Here is a 17,375-nt window from a genome sequence, read left to right as displayed (position 1 = left end):
ATGAACCAGATTTATACTTTCAGAAAGTAACCATCTGATGTACCTTTACAACTGAATAATTTTTGGAGCTTCCCCAATCGAAGATGGGTACCACAACCAACTGATTTTAGGGAACACAAAACTGGCTACAACTTATAATTCACTGTAGATAAAAGAAAAATGTAAAAACAAACAAAAAAAGAAAAAGAAAAGCATCATAAGTACTAGGAGAAAATGAGGGAACAAACTGAGGCATTGATAATAAACCGGGTTAACTAGTCCTGATTCAAAACAGAAGTTTTATTGATCCTGCTATATATTAAATGAGGACAGAAAAAACACACAGACTGTTTTTCTCTGCTAAAATTTAATCTTGGCTCTCTGAGGGCAGCAAAGAAAAATCTGATGATGGTATTATGGGATGCTATTGAATTTTCTTCTGTGTTTTGTTTGTGACTTGCCCATCCTACCAGCAGGAGGGTGTGTGCGTGTTTGGAGGGCTGCTGACGCGAGCAGGCAGCAGTTGAAGCGATGATAAAAGGTGGATGGAGTCATCATTTCATCTGAACCAGAACTCACTGACTCCCTCCAAGGCAGGTTCTGCAGATCTCCTCTGAGTGCACCAAACGACAGGACTGTCTGATCCAAGGTAGGCTGCTGAGCTGACAGGAGCAGCAGGTTTGGTTCTGACAGCATCCGGTTGTGTTCATGTTTTCTTTCTCTTTCAGATGCAGAGGTGCTTCGGGGTTTTGTGCGTGTCACTCATCTTTTGTGCAACTCTCTCTGAGAGCATTGGGCTGGTCATTGCGGTGAGTTTCTGCACGCTCTGTGCAACTTTTCTTTTCTTATATACTTATTTCACTCATGTAGTTTTAGAACTTTGATCCACAAAGACAAAACTCTGACAAAGCTCAACAAAATTAAAATTCACAAGTAAAAAACAGTGAGCAGGGAGAAGAATAACCTTATATCAGCTGCCCCTTTCTCAATGACAAGACAGCAAACTGCATTTATTCGGTGGTGTGTAATACTGCAAAATTTGGTATTTGTCCAAAACAAGTAAATCCAACACGAGTATCACTAATATCAATCCAATACTTTTATCTTCTTAGGGCAGCTAAGCAGTGCATCATTTTTATCATCAGTGCACTTAATCTGTTATATTATTATAACTAATAAATGACTGATTTTTGCTTTTCACTGTAAATTAGATGATATTTACATTTTAAAAAACAAGATAGATTTTAGGAAATGCTTTTGGGCAATTGTATAATGACAGAACAAACAAACAAATGAATAAATAAAAGAAAAGAGAAATGAATTTGTCACAGTAGCAGTCATAACATAAGATCCATATTATAATATCACAACATATATCCAACATCAGAAATAACATTTAATAACAGTATACAAACTACATATATATACTACATATATATATACTGTAACTATTTTCAAAAATCAAATCAATGCAAAGTGGTGAAAGATAATTTAAGGATTTACACTCTTGGTTTTTCTTTAGAAACAACCTAATAAGGAAATATATTTTTCCCTTTAATTATTTATATTTTATTTAAAAAAGGGCACAAATTATTCAAAGAGAATAAATATTTTAGAGCTTAAACTCTTTATCTTTCAAACATTTTGTTTAAAACCAATAATACACCAACTTAACAAAATTTCTTCCTGTCATATTTCTGCATTTTTGAGAAAGAGGAGAACAAACTAAAGTAATAAATCCATCATGCAAGTATTGATCTGAAACCACTGCCAGTGTTGGTATTAATAATGTTGATATTTGCGTTGATCCATCCACAAATAAAACCCCATAAAACTAATATAAAATCAACTGCAAACATAATTTGTCTTAAATATTAACATTCTGCAAGTTTATAAAAATATATAAAAATATTCTTTTCTTCATAAAGTTTATTAAATTCAATAAAAGTTAAACAAATTTCCATGTCATCATCTAGATCATTCAGTAATTTGATGACTTCATGTAGTCAAATACACCTCTATTTTGATGAACTTTAAAAAAATTTAATTTCTCCTCTGATTTTCATTGTTGGATCTCAAAGCAAACATTTTCCGTAAATTCTTTGGCAACAATTTTTTTATACCTTTCTACAGAAGTAATAAAGTTTTGTAGCCAACCACAATTTCACATTTCAACCTATTTGACTTGTAAATAGACTGTTAGTATATTCTCTAACATTCACTTTGTGAAAAAATTTTTTATTGCTTTTTTATAACATTGATTTGATATTAGCCACATTTGTCCATCCATCCATCCATCCATTCATCCATTACATTCATTTTCTTTACTCGCTTCTCCTTTCTGGCTTGTGTGGAGCTGGTGCCTATCTCTAGTAGTCAATGTGCAAGAAGTGGGGGATAGCCTGGAAAGGTGCACCAAACCTCTAATTAAAATATGGAACAATAAATGAAAAATACAAAAAAATGAAGTGTTGATTATTCTAAGCCACTCTTAGCTTTATTTAAAATTGTGATAGTTTTACAAACTTTTCTGTCTATAATTTATGTGAGATTTCCAATTATATTTATGATCTTAAATAAAGTAAATAAAATAAACAAAATAAACTTCTAGAAATTTGACTCTATAATCCCTTTTAAGTGAAATTCAGACATAATAATCAAATCATTCTTTTTACTGGTTCCTTTTTTCTGAAGCCAAAGAAAGAAACAGAAAAAGCCTTCTAGTATGGGAGTATTTATAATGTTAGCTTGAAATCACTAAAATAAATATTTACAATAAAAAGCTTTATTGAAATAAAGTGTTAAGATTATTTTAAAGTAAATCATGTCTTCATCAGACAATCAAACCTGTGCTACAAATAAACAGTTTGAGTATATTTTAGTTAGAGGGCATTTAATTCATAGTTACCATAATCAGTAAAAATAATAATTAACATTAATGTTCAATACATTTTTAAGAAAAACTGTTGATTTCATCTCATTTTTCTGAGTTTGGATGATTCCCTACTGAAAACTGAAACCAGTTTGTCCTTCTCTGCACTTCTCTGTTTGTGTGCTTTAGTTTTTATATCATGATGACCAAATGACCCCTTTATATGAATTTGTTGTAGTTTGTGTTTTTGTTGTTAGTTTTGTGTTTTTTAGGGCTCAGTCGGTACCTCTGGAGACAGTCCTCCTGTACCGCACATTTCTAATCCGTATGGATCCTGTTATTCTAGACAACTCCAGACCATGAGCATGACACCATTTATATTTATATATATATAATATATATATTTATATAATTAATATAAATAAAAATGAGAAAAAAAGAAAAAAATAGGCACAGACAAGCACATTGGGAAATATTAAAGATGAAAATAAATCTGAATAAATAAGGTTAGTTTAAAAATATCACAGTATTAAACTATTTTAAGGGAATAAATAAAAACACATTTACACAATTTAAAAAAAATTGTTTCAAAGTTACTTAATTACACTAACATTTAATAAATTATAGTTTCAATAACAATCTTGAACTAAATAGATTTTTTTCTTTCCAGCACAAACAGTCTCCTGACTTTGTCCCCTAAGTTTTACAGTAATCAAATATCAATGAACATTTTGACACTGGGGAACATAAATGTATGTTTCATGCTCTCAAAAAGATGCACATAGTAACCTTGGGGTCCACACCCTCAGATGATCCATAACTCCAAACTGTACTCCAAGAAACGAAAAGGTTTTTCATCTGTATCTCTTATTTTTGAATGTGTGCATCTTCCAGGCAAAGGAGAAGCGCGGCTGGACTCTGAACAGCGCTGGATACTTGTTAGGTCCTCGTAAGTGCAAACTGCACACACACACACACAAACACACACACACACACACACACACACACACTTGCTGTACTTTTGTGCTGCTTGTGGCATGGCATACAGAAGAGACAGTGGAGTTCATCTTTCTGTTTTATGTGTTTCTTTGTCCCTGTGTGCTGTCTCCTCTGTGTGTCAGCTAATTTAGTGTCATTTAAAGATGGCCTGATTACAGGACACGTTAAGATGTGTTTTCTTACCAGTTTGTAGGGGTCCAGGTAGTCCAGAGCAAAAACCCTGGACCCTAAACTGTGTGTGAGTGTGTGAATGTGTGAAGCCCAGGTAAAGGTTGCCCCTACCTCATCCTGTGTTTCAGGTCGTATTGATCACCTAATTCAGATAAAGGATTCCCCCAGTGCCAGAGGCAGAGACGAGCTGGTCACTCAATGTAAGATAGAAACATACGGCCACTGTAGGGCCTTGGCGTCATATCGGGAATTGCTACGTCCACCCATCCAGTTTTTGTTTGTTTCTTTCATTAGCTGCTTGTGTTTCTCATCAATAAACATGTTATTCTGCTGCTCTATATGTCAATCCATCTTACAGCTGCTTTCCTGGTTTGTTTTTAAAAAGAGGTCAACGAATATGAGTTTTTCTATGACATGTGGATATACTAATCTTTACAAAATCAAGGCAGCGAGTATACAGAGAGATATAAAGCAGGAACCGTGAGGGATCACATACACACATATTTTTGTGGATATCGCGTGGATAGGTATCCGGATTTTAGGATTTTTCAGGATCCATTTTGGTCCATATATGGGGATATGTGAAAACAAAATCCATGAGGGATGCGTTGCGGATTTCCCCGGATATTGTCTGTATATGTAACGTATACGGACATATCACCATATCGGATAGTACTGTATACTTATGCTTTTGGTACAGTGGCTGATGGCCATTATACAACACTGATTTTTTTTTCTCTTTTAGGCCAGTATGTATTTTTCATTTTACAAAATGTCACAAGAATTACTTCAATTTAAAGAGGTCACACCTTCTGCTCCATCTCCTTTTTATTTATAATCATACACTTTGTTAGCCAACTAGTTTTACAAAAATGGAGAGCCAAATATGAACAAACTAATACATTGGAAACTAATACTAATACAAACAGTAGACACCGATTGCTTCACTCTAACGTCACAAATCAGAAATGTATAACAACACTAGAAATTATCTGAAGAAATGTTGTGGGGTGCCGATGCAGCAGCCTGAAACTCCAACATAACTTTCTAATCTGCTCTGAAAAACTGTCAACATTTTGAAGTATGAACTGTAGGAGTGTGTAAGTGTAAAGAGAACCAAGATCAAAACAAATACTATTATTTCTTAAACAAATCTATTCTATTCTAAATTCTATTTTTTTTCTTGCATGTCTTGAATTTTGTTTATATTGTGCAATGATAGCTTATAAACTGACATTCATGACCATTTCTGGATTGTCCCTCGTCTGCAGCTCTCCTCACATGTTTTGCAGACACAAAGTGTTTGTCGATGGATTACTTGCGTTTATGTTTGATGATTACACTGCAGGACGTGCAAAACAGCTTCCCCCCACTCTTGTGCAGCTGGGTCGGTAACTGTTTTGCGACCACAGGGAAGTTAGTTTTAAGTTGGATGTTGGATATTCGGGCTCCGCGGAGTTAGCGGCATTTAGCTTACGGCTGACCCGAAACAGGAACGCTAATGTCGGCCAGCCATTCTCTGCCGGCCCTTTCTCTCACGCGCGGTGGTTCACTTAGGCACGGCTGGCCGACATTAGCGTTCCTGTTTCGGTTCAGCCGTGAGCTAGACGCTGCTAACTCAGCGGAGCGCGAATATACAATATCTAACCTAAAACTAACTTCACTGCGGTGTTTTGCGCGGTCCTTTGCTAAAATCTTTGTGGGCAAATGTTAAGCATTAGCGCACATTTTCGCTTCGGTCGCTGCTCCCGCATGCTCCCGGCATTCTGATGTTTACAGGATGTGATGTCACATCTCTTCTTTGTGATTTATTTGGGGTTAAAGTTGCGGTGTTTTGGACAAAGTTGCAAAAAGTTGCGATTTCGCGGGGTTTGCTTGATTTTGCGTTAATAGTTGCGAACGCGATCGCTTCCTGAGATGTTTGTTTTTTACTTGTTTTGCTAGCTTGTGGGTTTGTTTTTAGCAGTAACATATTACGTGACCTAGATGAGCATTTTGACATGCATCAAGAGTGAGTCATAGACGGATGTAGTGGAGAGAATCCAGTCAGTTTTCAAAAATAAATGTCCTTCAGACTCCGAAAATTAAAAAAACAGAAATACTATGAGTTAATTTTTCTTTCTGTGCGACCCGGTACAAAATGACCTATGGACCGGTACCAGTCTGCATGCCGGGGATCGGGAAACTCTGCTCTAGATGATCTAAACTGCTAAATTATACAACCTGTTAGTTTAAAAATACATGCAGGCATCTCTCTCTTCCCCTTTTACTGTATATTTTAAAACAAATTGTATTGGCATAAAGTCTAATGAGTTGTAAAGCCTTTTTTGACAGATACTGTTATATAATGTTTTTAATGACCCAAAAAATGAACAAAAATCTAAAAATGTACCTAAAGATATGCAATCAAAACATTTGAAGACTAGCACAGTTTTATATTTTAATGAGAAGAGCATTAAAAGGCATATTTAAGTTAGTTGGATTTTAAAGCACCCATATAAACAGGGCAGAGACTGCAAGCTGAAGAGCTACTTCAGGCAGCTGTCAGAAAGTGTCAGACAATTATTAATCATTTCAGTTAACACTTCATGTTAACTCTTCACTCACAGTCAAGTGCTGAGCTCTACAAATAAGAACACATCTGTGGAAAAACATCCAGGAAACCACTCTGATTATTGAACAGACAATTTTATTCCATGAACAACTCAACAAGGTGGTCTCTGATGTAAAACCATACGGAAGCGCATTGCTATCACGCAGGAAAAAAAAAAAAATCGAGCGCTATCACGTTATAACATGTTACGTGATACGTATCTTGTTAAAACGTGATACGTATCTTGTTAAAACGTGATAATTTTATGTCCAGGAAGTGGCGGTATTATGCTAGGCTAGTACAGTGGCTAACAGGAATTGGTCAGGTTTCCCTTCATGTTTGGTCTACACGGATACGGATGCTGTTTTGCACTGTGGTTAAAACCAATAATAGTATGCTACTCTGACCAGGATCCGAAACAGAACGGGACTGCACAGAAGGAAACGTCAGTCCGGTCCTCTAGCTGTGGCGGCGTTCCTAACTGACTGTCTGGATCGAAGCTAAAGTTGGCTTCCGATTGTAGCTTTTGATTCAGGAAATGGCTAATTATAACGGAGGCTCAGCTGTATTTGCTGAACATTTTCTTTTTAATAGGTGAATAATGGCAACGGCTATTCATAACCAAGCAACCGAAATCAATTGGTTTTAACCACAGTGCAAAGCAGCACCCGTATCCGTGTAGACCAAACATGAAGGGAAACCTGACCAATTCCTGTTAGCCACTGTACTAGCCTAGCATAATACCGCCACTTCCTGGACATAAAATTATCACGTTTTAACAAGATACGTATCACGTTTTAACAAGATACGTATCACGTTTTAACAAGATACGTATCACGTTATAACAAGATACGTATCACGTTATAACGTGATAGGGTTCAAATTTTTTTTTTTCCTGCGTGATAGCAATGCGCTTCCGTAAAAACAAATACACAAAAAATATATAAAAAATTAAGAAAATATTTACACTTATATAAGATACCTACACGTTTGGAACAGGGGCAAAGCCAGAAATGATTGAATGAATTTCCACATGGGCCTGACTCAAAGTGGATGGGCCACTGAATTTAACACAGCTTGTAAAATAAATGAAAACTGGAACACCTCTGTCATCCCTGTTTTCGGTAACAGTACTTTAAAACTATACTTCTCATAACCCACAGAACAACTGAGGCAGAAACTTGTATATAATAAAATTTTCACAAATTTATTTATTTAAAAACAAATAATTTTATTTGAAGAAGCTTAAATATATTTTGGATTTTAAAGGCCCAATTCACATTACTCCTTTTATTTTTTTAAAACAGAAGTTCTATGTTTTGTCATCTCCCATTCAGATTTTGGTCAGCAAAACAGAATAGTAATGCTTTTCAAAGTGAAAATTTTCAAGGACTGTTTTGATAAAGACTATATACTAAGCTTCTCTGAAACAATAACGTTGAAGCCTATTTTGCATTTGCCGATTGTCACTTTGTGCTCTAGAACCTCACTGGACTGCAACTGCAAACAGCATTTTAGTTGTTCTTTTGCTGTATTGCAATTTAAAAGCCAAGCTCCAAGTTGTGTTGAAACATTCATGAGGGTTCTTCTTTACCTGAATCACAGAGCCTTTTCTCTCTAGAACTGGTAAATTCAGTTCACTTAATCTGAGTCCCATACTGAGTGATCTGGTTCACTTGAGTTGTTCAAGTTGCCAACTAAGTAAACATAATCAACCACACAGAACAAAATTGCAAAGTGTGCAAAGAGTATCTAACTATTTACATACTGTAAATATACAAAAATGTGCAACATATGTGCACATCATATCAGTGGTACTGTGCATATTCTAACACCTAAATGTTTGGATTCTAAAATACCAGCTCATGCACAATTTCAGCCTGAGTCCACTCTATTTATAAGTTTTTAACCCCAATCAGAGACTGGACTCATCTGAGTTTGCACCATTTCCAGGGATTCTGCTGTTTTTCTTTTTCAGTGAGTTTGCTAACTTGGGAATTTAGTGTCAGTCTCCCAGAAGACATAGCATTTGGGTTATTTGAGACCATGGACTTGTGAGGCCTGATTCAGTGCAAGGATTTAGATCCTTAATCCTGGTGAGTCAGTAACCCACCAGCTCTATTGCTTTTGTTTTGCAGTAATTTTGAAGTAGGTCAAAAAAATTTGCAGAACAAATTTTCTCTCAAAATACTCTCAGTTGTTGAAAACCCATCTGAACTTAGTTTCTGAAAGTCAAAAAAACAAAAAACAAAACAAGAAATGTGAGACAACTTTGTGAGTGTTTGGAACAAAGGAAACTAAATTGTGACTGACTGGAGAGGAACCCCCCCCCTCCCCCACCAAAAAAAATAAAAAATTAGAAGAACTTAGAGAGCGCAAACCTCTGCCAAGGCCATAGTGTCTTTAAAAATAGTTGTGTTCCAAAGTCATTTTTTCTTTTAAAATAATCACAAAGTCATTGTGGGTGTTTTTAACTTGCCTCAGACTCATCTCAATTTTACTGCAGTTGTCTCCCAACTTGTCTTAAGATTGTCAGTGCTATATTTTGACTCCTGCACAAGAACTCCCCTTTGTCTAGGTCTAAAAGCCACACATATGATAGATAATTATTTCGTCTGCCTAGCTACATTTCCATTGGGTATTTTAGTAGATTAAGTCGATATTGTTGGGGACGGTGCCAAGGTGGATACAAAGCATTTTCTTGGTTGCTTTGTACCCACCTTGGGTACTATGTGAGCAGAGGTGGGCAACAAAATATATACAGTTTTCCAAGCTATGCACTTGAAAATAGGCCATGAGATTTTGCAGCACAAAAAATGGAGGCACAACTCACTGATTACAAACACTTAGAAAACATTAAGACCGCAACAAAACATTTGCAGCCATCACAATCCAGTGAGATATAGGCCTAAAACATCCTGTATATTTCATGTATATTTTGGAGTTTATGTTAGAATATTCTAACATAACTGGAGCTGTTGAACCTTGTTAACCATTGGTGAGTTTTTAGAATGAAGACTCTTTTAGTAATATTAAAGTCCAAAGGCCCATAAAAACTCAGAGCAGCTTTCAATATGAGAACTACAACCATAGCAAAAGAAATTCTTTTGTACCCATCATCATTACAGTGCATTAAAACTGCAATCCATCTTATTTAAAATCATGCCTTTCAGTTTTTCTTTTGCTTTACTGCAATTCCACGAGCCAAGCCCCACAGGTGGTCTGTAGAAGTTTGGAACCTGAACAAAGTATTGACAGATAAACACTTTGCTGAAACTATTTCCTTTAATTTTTCTCCTTAGATTTAGTGCAGGTGTGCTTTGTGTATGTGTGTCTGCATGATACCTCTGAAATATTTAGAAAATGTAACCCCATTCTGCGCAATCTTAAATTATCTTATTAAACAAATAATCATCTGTAAATGAAAACTATTCTTGCTAACTAAAGGCCAAAGAAAGTTGGATTGGCTTGAAGAGATCTTGGAAACAAGACCTAAAGATGATACTTTCATTAAATGCTGGAAATGACTGAATCAGAAAGGCTCAGACAAGACTCATCCTGTTTGTGTCTGTGTGTGTATCTGACTGGGATTACTACTCACTGTCCAGATGGAATAGATGGACACAGGACTCTGGGAGACAAGGCAGGTCTGGCCGGCAAGAGAGACATGGGTCAAGGAGAAGACTTCAGACCAGGTCTGTCCAACAGGAAAATATTATTCTCTGTTGAGAGACAGCTGTGAGAATGTTTGTTGTTTTTAAGGAACATTTTTCTTGATCCTGACTTTATTATTTGAGTTTTAATTTTAAACTATTATAAATGTGAAACTGTAAATACAAATAAAAAAAACATGATTAGCAAATGACTTAAACCACATTTTTATTTCAGAAATAGAACAAAAATACAAGATGTCATCATGACACTGAATTAAATTTAGTGTTTTTGGGAAAATATAGTCTTACTAATAAAATCTCAAACTATGACCTGAGAAATATGAACTTCTTTTCAACTTGATGCCTGTAGTTTGTTTCCAAACCGAGAGTACAGGTGTATATATTATTAGTGTCTTCACCTCCTCTTGTTGTTCAAAAGCGAAGAAGGCTCCAAGTTATGGGTGCTATTATGTTATACAAGCCATTTCATAAAATCGTAGTGATGGAATGTCACGTGATGAGGTCTGAGCTCAACCCCTATAAATAAATTGATTGCTAAATGATAAGTGATAATTTCTGAACACACAAGGACAGTAAAAGTTGTACAGTATAATAAATGTTTTCAGCAATTATTGTTTATGGATAAAATGAAGGCTCTACATTTGCCAGTGACATTAAAACCACTGCATCTTTGGCATCTTTACGTCACCTAAAATGGTGAGAAAAATACTCTTTACGTTTACTTGATCATGTTTGTCTATATTTATGAGTCAGTTCATTTACTGAGTGATAGCTATGAATAATCATGATAATATCGAGAATTATAGTCAACTTAAAGAAACATATGTGCCAAATATGTAGTATATTATACACATTACTACTAAAACAATCATCGCTTCAGCATTTTTACTTATTTATCTGGTAGATCTGATCACAAACAGTGTAAACTGTAAACTTAAAACACATTTACTCATATAAATTTCATACTAAAGGCAGCCTGGCAGGGCAGTGGTTAGAGCTGTTGCTTCACAGCAATAAGGTTGCAGGTTCGCCTTCAGCCTGGGGCCTTTCTGTGTGAAGTTGACCTGTTCTCCTCCTTCGAAACAAGACCTAAAGATGATACTTTCATTAAATGCTGGAAATGACGGAATCAGAAAGGCTAAATGGTAACCCAATGGTTACAATTTAACCATTAGGTTAAATGGGAACTCTAAATTGTCACTAGGTTTGATTGTTACTCTTGTTTGTCTCTATTTGTCCCTGTGGTGGACTGGAGACCTCTCCAGGGTATCCTCCCCCCTTACACAGTGACCACTGGACATAGGCATCAGCTCCCTGCAACCCTACATGGAAAAGTGGGTAAAGAAAATGGATTAAAAAATTCATGCTAAAAACATTATACATACCTTTTTTATTGTCCCCCCATGTTCAGAAAGGATGACTTATCATTCAGTCAAACTGATCCACATCTTCATATTTATTTGCAAGAATGGAAAAGTTGATGTGCATTGGAGAAAGTTCATTGGTTCTTATGCAGGGGTGGAAAGAGCACTAGAATAATGTACTCAAGGAAAAGTTTAAATGTTGAAATTTTACTCAAGCACAAGTAAAGTTGCTTGTGTAAAAATCTACTCAACCTTTTCTCTCTCAAGGGCCATTTAAAATTTTTAGAAAGGCTTCTGAGGGCAAACTTAATCTGTAAACCCATGTGATGCAAAACTTATAAACTGATAAAAACACAATTATCAGTTTTTGTACTGAATTACAACTACATATTAGAGCCGCTCAAAAGAAGAAAAAAAAAACTGAGGAGGAAGATTAGAGTTGAAATGTTGAATTTCAAAATACCAGAATAGAGTCAATTAAAGTTCATTTGTGAAAAAAGAATAATCAGAAAGGTAAAATGGTAACCTAATGGTTACAATTTAACCATTAGGTTAAATGGGAACTCTAAATTGTCACTAGGTTTGATTGTTACCTATTAATTTTTGGTGCAAATGCTTAATGTAGCCAAAATATTTTGTAGTGATTTTAAACTTCGGAAAATGTTTAAGAAAAAAAAAGCTATTTTTAGTAATTAAATCAGAGTCAGTTGGGAGAGCAACCAAAGAGAAAGAAGAGGCAGGAGGTGAGTGGGAGACAAAATTAAGGCAGGAAATCCAGGAAATATAAAATCTGGAATTCACTGTTCAGAAACCCAATAGTAATCAGGTATGTTGATCAAGATAAACTAACCTAATAACTTTGAAGCATCAAACAACACCATCTATTCATTCTCATCAAATATTAAAACATACATTACAAACAGCAAAGCTTACAGTGCTGCCATTACTATGCTGGTAACTAATGCCAGCACAGTAATGTAACAAATCGATCAAGAACTGATAAGTTAGCTTAAACTTGGATAATGCTCAAGCCATTTGAGATTACCTTTGTTAACCTAAATTAAATAAACAATATGTATAAAGCTTGATAACTTATGAGTACTGGTGCTCCTCTGGTTTTCTGTGACTGTGAGTGACTGTTGATTAGCAGTCAAAGTTGAAGCTGTATATATCAAAAGTTAATTTAAGTTAAACAAAACTCAAAGGACCATAAAACATTTCGGATATCAAACTTACAGCAATCTAGTTCATCTATTCGATCGGCAGCTTCCCCAAGAAGAACCGATACAGAACGTGCTGCTCCCTCTGCGTTCGCCATTGCAAGACTGCTTTTCGGAGGGAAACTCCTGAGGAAAAATGTTAAATGTTAAATGTTAAATGAAAAATAGATAAATGATAAAATGGGTAAATGGATAAAGGGATTAATGAAAAGTGGATAAATGAAACTGGGAAATTGAAAACTGGATAATATGAAAAATAGATAAATAAAAAATAAATAAATGTATAAATGACTAAATATAAATGGGAATAAAAATGCCAATTACTCATTTATGTATTTATTTTACCCATTTATTTATTCATTTAATTTTGGCTGAAATGGCTCTCCATAATTAGGCAGAGGTCAAGGCACAAAAAAGCAGAAACATGCTGACAGAGAGTTGAGCAGAGGATAGAAACCAGGAACAGGCAGGCATGTCAAATAACTTAAAACACAGGAACAAAAATGCTGGAATGCCGACAACAGGATGACTTCAGAAAGTCTATCAGAGAGAAATTGGAGCAAGTATGTATAAATGCAGAGGGCCACATGTGAAGATAATGAGGTAATCGGTACAGCCAGAGCTGCAGTGAGGGAGGTGGTGGTTGGAGCAGCTGTTACAGTTTCTACAGGTTTTGGTCCATTGGTGACACTTACAGGCTATCCTGGGAAACTTCATGATGTGAAAAAAAAAAATATTGGACACATTTGAGGGTATACTATGAAAGAATATTTTGCGCTTTGCAGCTATGTTGAGCTAAAAGTCAGAGTTTTTAGCGTTGGGGGATCTGTTTGAGCGGGGCTAGATCACAGTGATGACAGAGTTTTGGTTAGCTGTCAGTACGAAGCACAACCCATTCAGTGATTCTGCTCTTAATAATATCAAAGATATAAAAATAAGACTGAAACAACATTTATGTTTCATCATAGTTCTGCCTGGTGCTGGACCATTTAAAATAAACATCAAATAAACATGTCAAATAATATGTAAATATTTTGCTATCATCCTAAGGCAGTCATTGCCCTGCATTTAAATGTTGATTAAATGATTAAATCTTGACATATTAATTGGCATATTTATCCACAATTTTTATTCAAGGACCCATTTTAATTTAATTATATCATCTACTAAATATGTCAGCTAAGAATTCTAATCTTAAGTGAAAATTAAGATTGAAAACTTTTTTTTTTTATTCACTCACATGATTTTTAGTATAAGAAATATCTAAAAAAAAACAAGTAAACTTGAAAAAACTTGGAAGCAAAGTACAGTAAAGCTACTTTTTGCTGTAGATCATCAGGATTGTTGTACACGACTCCATCAAAACCAGATATGTTGAGCTAATAATGTAAAAAAGGGTCTGTTTTTCATATTTTGCAGGATTTGCTCACACATCAATTAAACAGTTATTAGCCTATTAGTTTTGATCCATTATTGTGCATCAGAAAATATTTAATAAATCGCATATTTGATTATTGAAGTTATCTGCATGTCATAGGACGGAGTCAGAGCTAAATAAAGTCCATGATTGTATAGTTAAAAGTTTAGGATCTTCCTGTCCTGACCTAAACAGCAGCAGCCTGTTGGTTAAAGTGAGTGACTGAGTTTTTCTGTTTGTAACTTTGTGTCTCTATAGTTTTTTATAGTTATTAACTTTCTGACAGCCTTAGAAGTGCATCCCGCAGATGGCCCAGTTTTATAGAAGTATCCCCAGTGCATTTCTGTAGTCATTTTCAATACCTGCGTGTGTAATCTATGTATTAATGGGCAGTAATGCCAAAGTAAACATTTTTATGCCACGCTACCTTTTTTTAGGATTGTCTCGAACTCACATTCTGTGAAATCTCTCTTGTTCTTGCATTTATACATGATTTTTGAACACCCAGAAAACAGAATCAGACAAGTAGGGCACATTTGCATCTATTTGTATGTTTAAATGGAGACATGTCAGGAGAGGTGTCTCATGTGTTCAGTTCTATGTTGATCTGGATGTACAAAGGAAATATGCTTGGATTCATGAGTACACACATGAAATACGTCAGGATTTTTCATTAATTTAGGCATATGCCAAGTTTAAGTGGAAAATCCATGGAAGTCTTTATATATGCAGTGGGACAGAACTGCAGAGAGTACATTTCAGGAGCCAGACTCTTTCATCATGAAGCCACACAGATATAAAGCTTGATGAATGTTTAGTGTCTTGAATAAATGTGCAAAAACACGTCCCACATGTCTGAATCTAAAATAACAACAGAAACGTGAACAGCTGTCTAGTGTCATTCATGTAAAGAATACCAACCAGTCAGCTCCTAATATGTTCTTTCTTGTGTTTAAAATAAACAATGTAATAACACTTTTCTGTGACATGCTAACATCCTGTGTTTTGTTGCTGTTCCTCCACAGGAGCTCTCAGAATAGGAGATGAAGACATTATCCACACAGTCATTGATTTCTTGTCATACCTCAAACTTAAAGGTATGCTTCTCCCAATCAGCTTTATTAAACCTGAAAATTTGAAGTCATCAAATGTCTGACCCTCCTCCTGCTGTAAATAAGTATTCAGAAAAAACAGCATTCAGAGATGGATAAGATAACAGAAATTTAAAAGAAAAAATCTAAAAGTCATTCATTGTTAACTTTTACTGCATAAAACAAAAATGATCCCACTTCAATGACCAAAAAGTATTAACTGATGAATTTTAATTTTTCTCTATCAGTTTTCAGTCACACTAATACTGGTAACTACTTTAAAGAACAGTTCAGCCATTTTAAAGTTGGACTGTGTAAAAACCAGCCTGAGTGACGCCAAAGGCAGTCTTCAAAAGTGTCCATAACAGTTCATGCTATCACTATTTTATAAACCTTAATATCACTGTTAGTTTAGACCAGGGGTAGGCAACCCTGGTCCTCGATGGCCACTATCCTGCATGTTTTACTTGTTTCCTTGCTCCAACACACCTGATTCAGTGATTAAATTACCAGTTATTTAAGCACAAACTTTCTGATATTCTTGATGAGTGTGACCCCTTGGATGCCCAGAAGTGCTACACTTCACTGCTGCTGCTGTTTATGCTTGTAGATAACCATGAATTTACATGGAAATAAATGTGTCATGCAAAAAAATGTTTAAATAAATGTTTTTATGAACCGCTATGAATCTTTGAAGACTGAAGCTGTTTTATAATGACAGCAATATACTTTGGACTTAGCTGTGTTCTGACTAGCTTTTAGCTCATCAGTGCTGTCAGAATTAAGCTCTCTAAACTCAGGTTGTTCAAAGAGCTATCTACAGGTAAGATGTTAATTGTTCATAACCACCTCACAGAAACCCACTTTAAAATGGCCAAACTATTTCTTAGTAAATGAGTATATTAATTGAGTTCTAAAAGTAATAAAATATATACTGTATGTTTCCACATTTATCATGCAATTTATCTTATAAAACAATGAACTAATCAGAATATTTCACCAAAAAGACAAACACTGTGATGAAAGAACAAGTTGCTGCTTTTGGTATCAATTTTCAGTGAAGACATTTTACAGAGAGACATTTTATTATTCATGGTTATATATCAGACAAAGAGGTTAAATATTCTTAAAGACTTTTTATGTGGATTGTACTGATGTTTGTGTAACATGTGTGTTATCTGGATACTGATACAAACTGTTTTGTGTGTTTGGTTCCAGAGATGGGAGCGCTGGACAGCCTGTCTCCCTCTGTCACATCAGATGAAATGATCAATCCCTGATGAGTCTGTCTCTCTCTACCATGTTTCTGATTTTTGGGCTCTGAATGCCCTAAATGTCACACTATTTTAGCTTCACTGACATTCTGATGTCCTCCCAATATATAAACCCAATATTTGTGTTGTGTAAATAAAACTTTTATCTACTGAAGATCATTTAGTGTCTGCTGTCTGTAAATGGGTGAACATAACATACATTTATCATTTCCACACACTGAAAATGTAGTGAAATCAATTTTCACAAATCTTATTTCCTCTATAATACAGGTAATCATCACATTTAGGTTGTAATAATCACAGGGGTACCTCCAGAAAATGTTTAAAGGAATGGCCAGATGAGGGGCACTGATAATATCTGGGTGGCATAACAAAACAACAAGTTGTAACAGAATTTAAGGAGTTTTATAAGGCAGTGTGCTGTTAGAAAAATCCACAGCAGATAGCTCAATATCTGTTAAATGCACTGAGGTACATAGCAGTTTTTGTGCAGACTAAGGTCAATTAGTATGGAGTTAGATTTGTTTCACAATTATTCAATCAAAAAAAAATCATGTCAAACAAAAAAAGGAGTATTCAATCAAAAAAAAATCATGTCAAACAAAAAAAGGAGTATTCAATCAAAAAAAAATCATGTCAAACAAAAAAAAGTAGTATTCAATAAAAAAAAAAAATAATGTCAAACAAAAAAACATCTTAAAAACTTAACCATAAAAATATT

General features: G+C 35.0%; 1 protein-coding gene across 2 annotated transcripts; it reads left to right on the top strand.

Moving 5' to 3' along the window:
- The first annotated feature begins 521 nt into the window (after window positions 1-521).
- gal (galanin/GMAP prepropeptide) lies at window positions 522-16,813 on the top strand. Of its 2 annotated transcripts, XM_017440438.3 has the most exons (7): window positions 522-628; window positions 708-788; window positions 3,746-3,800; window positions 4,150-4,221; window positions 10,223-10,309; window positions 15,315-15,386; window positions 16,599-16,813. In XM_017440438.3, the coding sequence occupies exons 2-7, from the start codon at window positions 708-710 to the stop codon at window positions 16,658-16,660; spliced, it is 429 nt and encodes a 142-aa protein (XP_017295927.1). In that variant the 5' UTR covers window positions 522-628; the 3' UTR covers window positions 16,661-16,813. The 2 variants fall into 2 exon arrangements, with proteins under 2 accessions (XP_017295927.1, XP_017295928.1); XM_017440439.3 differs by lacking the exon at window positions 4,150-4,221.
- The last annotated feature ends 562 nt before the right edge of the window (window positions 16,814-17,375 follow it).

This window comes from Kryptolebias marmoratus, linkage group LG11 (genome assembly GCF_001649575.2).
Source record: "Kryptolebias marmoratus isolate JLee-2015 linkage group LG11, ASM164957v2, whole genome shotgun sequence".
Taxonomy (NCBI): Eukaryota; Metazoa; Chordata; class Actinopteri; order Cyprinodontiformes; family Rivulidae; genus Kryptolebias; species Kryptolebias marmoratus.
This window is presented reverse-complemented; position numbering and strand designations above follow the sequence as displayed.